Source organism: Eimeria tenella, genomic scaffold (genome assembly GCF_000499545.2).
Source record: "Eimeria tenella Houghton genomic scaffold, Eth_scaff39, whole genome shotgun sequence".
In the NCBI taxonomy this organism is placed as follows: Eukaryota; Apicomplexa; class Conoidasida; order Eucoccidiorida; family Eimeriidae; genus Eimeria; species Eimeria tenella.
Genome location: NW_013543318.1, coordinates 131,523 through 135,227, shown reverse-complemented (window position 1 = coordinate 135,227; position 3,705 = coordinate 131,523). Strand labels below are relative to the sequence as shown.

Below are 3,705 nucleotides of genomic sequence, written 5' to 3'. Positions count from 1 at the left end.
GCTGCTGCTGCTGCTGCTGCTGCTGCTGCTCTCAGTGCTGCTGCTGTCAGGCGCGGGTGTACGGACAGCTGCTGGAACTGCTGCTGCTGCTTCAGAGCCCGCAGCGCACGCAGCTCCCACTGAATGTTCTCACCTTGCTGCTGCTGCTGCTGCTGTGCACTGGCGGGGGTGGGGATCTCCACAACGATTTGCTGAAGCGCTGCTTCTGTTGCTTCCACAGCAGCAGCAGCAGCAGCAGCAAACGCTTTGAACTGACCGACGGCACTCCCCACAGAAGCTGCGATTTGCTTCTGCTCGTCAGAAGCAACTGCACTTGCTGCTGCTGCCGCTGCTGCTGCTGCCGCTGCTGCTGCTGCCTCACAGTCTTCATTGTCTGTGCAGAGTGGCTCAGCAGCAGCAGCAGCTGCTGCTGCTGCATGCGGCAGCAGTTGCTGCAGCAGCCCTTCAGTCTGAAGGAAACTTGCAGGGTCTCGTCGACGACCCAAAAAAGGGTACCAGCGTGCTGCTGCTGCTGCTGCAGTTGCTGCTGTGCTGCTGCTGCTGTCCGTAGTGTCGGTACTCCCCAAGTTTCTGCTGTTGCTGCTGCTGCTGCAAAGCGTTCTGCTGTTACTGCTGCTGCAGTAAGCAGCATCAAGGCCCCGTGTGGCGCATGTGGATGAACAGACAAACTCGTGCCTCCTTGCCGCTCCTGCTGCTGCTGCTGCCTTCGCTGCTGCTGCCTTTGCTGCTGCTGCCTTCGCTGCTGCTGCTGCTGCTGCTATTGCTGCTGGTGGCTGCGGGCACTTGGCGGCGCGAGAGTGAAAGGCAGCAAAGGCAAGGCAGGAGGTGTGTGTACACCTGGCGATTCGCTGCAGAGACATCAGCTCATTTTTGCAGTAAAGCAGGCCTGCTGCTGCTGTTGCAGCAGCAGCAGCTGCTGCTGCTGCTGCCGTTGCTGCAGTTGCTGTTGCTGTTGCTCCAGCTACTGCTGGTTTTGCTGCAGCTGATGCTGTTGTTACAGCGGCTGCAGCTGAAGCTGCTGTTACTGTGGCTGCAGCTGCGGCTACTCCAGATGCTGCTGCTCCTGTTGCTGCTGCTGCTGTGGCTGCTGCTGCTATTGTTGCTGCCACTGTTGCAGGTGCTGCTGCTTCTGCTACAACTGGAGCTGCTGCTTCTGTGCATGCAGCATTTTCAGTAGGCCACAAATCTAGCAGCAAGTCTTACATCATAGGATGCAGCAGATCCTCAAGCAGCAGCTACAGCAGCAAGAGCAGCTGCTGCTGCTTTGCTGCTGCCACCATGGGCGGCTGCACAGCAGGGGCAACAGCAGCCGCAGCAGCAGCAAGGACGACAGCAGCAGCAGCAGAAACAGCAGCCACGCGTGCTGTCAAGACACACGAAGGGCCCGGAGCACTTATGTGCAGATCCTTTATAGCCGCAGCTGAATGGCTAGCTCCGCTGCTGCTCTCGATATTGCTGCTGCTGCTGCTGCCGCTGCTGCTGCCTTTGCTGCTGTTGCCTTTGATGCTGCTACCAAGCACGCTTCAGCACCAGATGCGTGTCTAAATTCCTTGCTACTATACCAGAGCTAACAGCAGCAGCAGCAGCAGCACTTGTGTGGGGCCCCTCAACGTAGAATCTACTGAATTTTTCGCTGCTACTGGTGCTGCTGCTGCTGTTGCCGTCGGTAGTACTGCTGCTTCTACGCAACGCTCTGGCTGCGAATAATACGGTAAAACGCAGGCTGTGCTGCAGCGGAGGGGCTCGTTCTGCTGCTGCAGCTAGTGCTGCTGCCACTGCTGCAGCAGCGCTGCTGCAGCAGTCAAGACAAGGACCTGCTGCTGCTGCTGCTACTGCTGCTACTTCCACTCCCCGCTTTATTCGTTTTGTATTTTCCTAAAACGATTTTCTTAATCTTTCCTGCTCCCCACATTTCTCTCACCTCGACGCTACTGCTGCTGCGGCTGCTGCTGCTGCTGCTGCACGGCAAAGCCTCGATTCTGCAGGGGGCCTCTTCGCTCTTGCTTCAGCACACGACCTGCAGCAAGCAAAGTATGTTCAGCAGCAAAGGATAAGCCAGTTTGGCTAGCGAAGCAGCGGCAGCAGCAGCAGCAGCAGCAGCAGCGCCTGCTGCGCAACCAGCAGCAGCAGCAACAACAGCAGCAGCAGCAGCGGAAATGGAAGAGCCAGAAGCGACAACGGCTCGTTTTGTTCCCTGTTCGGTTTGCAGCAGCAGCTCGGGCAGCAGCTGCATTTGCTGCTCTGCAGCAGAACCCCACCGGCAGCCGCTGCTGCTGTCTGCTGCAGCAGCAGAAGCAACAGCAGCGCTGCTTCAGCAGCAGCCCGCGTGGCGCCGTGTTGCGCTGCTGCTGCCGCAGGATCGCCTGGGCGAGGCCCCAGCCTTTCTGGCAACCTTCAAGGAGAAATGGCAGCAGCAACAGCAGCAGCAGCAGGAGCCTCCGCTGCTGTACTTTGTGTCTGACCGCCCTGCGGGCTTTTGCTGCAGCGATCTCAGCAGCGCTGCTGTGCTGTCTCCAGACTTGCTGGTGTCTGCTGCTGCTTCCTGCTGCTGCTGCCACCCTGCTGCTGCAGCGCCGCGGCCAACGCTGTACCTCTCTCCGCGGAGCCCTGTTGCTGTTTCTTGCTGCGCTGCAGCAATAGCAGCAAAGCACTCTGCTGCTGCAGCAGCAGCTGCTGCTGCTGCTGTGGGTTCCCCAACCTCAGCAGCAGCAGAAGCAGCAGCGGCTCTCGTGCTACTTCCGGACTCTTCAGTGCAGCATGGCCTGGGCTGTTTGCTGCGGCATCTGCTGCAGCAATTTGCTGCTGCAGCAGACACGCAGCCTACTTCCAGCGGCAGCACAACGCCTGCGCTGTCCCCCTCTCCTGCAGGCAGCGGGGCGCTTCCTGCTGCTACTGCTGTTGACGCTGCTGCTGCTGCTGCTGGTGCAGCAGCAGCAGCAGCAGCAGCGCAGCACAGGTGCACTTGCAGGTGGGAACGCACGGGAATCTTTGTTGCTCTTGCCCCCTGCATGCTGCTGCCTGCAGGTGACCTTGCTGCAGCAGAAGCCACGGCGGGGCGGCTTGCAGCATCAGCAGCAGCAGCAGCAGCAGCTGCTGCTGCTGCTACAGCAGCAACTGAAGCAGCAGTCGACTTGCACAGCTTCGGCCGCTGCGGCGCGGCCTGCGCAGAGCACATGACGGGCTGCCTTTTGGTGCAGCAGCAAGAACAGCAGCAGCAGCAGCAGCAGCAGCAGTTTCTGCCTACAGATGCAGCAGTGCAGCAATATGCGGAGCTCTTTAAGCTGCCAGGAATGAGGGCCTCGCAGCTGTGCTTCCTGAGGCCTTGTCCTTTCCGGGGAGCTGCCCCTGCAGCAGCAGCAGCAGCAGCAGCAGCAGCAGCAAGTGGAGGATCTCGGCAGCTAGAAACCATGAAGGCGCAGCAGTTTGTGCGCGTCTGCGGCAGAGTTTTATTTGAAGCAAAACGACGGGCAGAAGACGGGGCCATAGGCCTCTCCCCAGTGCCGCAGCAGCAGCAGCAGCAGCAGCAGCAGCAGCAGCTGGAGCTGCAGCAGCTCCTGTTGCAGCAGCAGCAGAGGAATCAAAGGAGGCACAGGAAGCAACATGCAGTCAAGCTGCAGGACCCAACGACTTTGCCGCAGCTCTTAAATGCTGCTTCTGTCACTGTGGTCTACCTTGGCCCGTTGGGGGATACGCAGCAGCAGCAGC

General features: G+C 59.7%; 2 protein-coding genes across 2 annotated transcripts in view; one reads left to right on the top strand and one right to left on the bottom strand.

Moving 5' to 3' along the window:
* ETH_00007405 (uncharacterized protein) overlaps positions 1-860 on the bottom strand; it is a gene marked incomplete at both ends in the record, with an annotated part of 5,465 nt that extends 4,605 nt beyond the window's left edge. Inside the window, one exon of the mRNA XM_013376670.1 lies at positions 134-860. Coding sequence (XP_013232124.1) covers positions 134-860 — 727 coding nt within the window. The remainder of the gene's footprint in view (positions 1-133) is intronic.
* A 1,296-nt stretch (positions 861-2,156) lies between these two features.
* ETH_00007400 (uncharacterized protein) overlaps positions 2,157-3,705 on the top strand; it is a gene marked incomplete at both ends in the record, with an annotated part of 2,037 nt that continues 488 nt past the window's right edge. The window contains one exon of the mRNA XM_013376669.1: positions 2,157-3,665. Coding sequence (XP_013232123.1) covers positions 2,157-3,665 — 1,509 coding nt within the window. The remainder of the gene's footprint in view (positions 3,666-3,705) is intronic.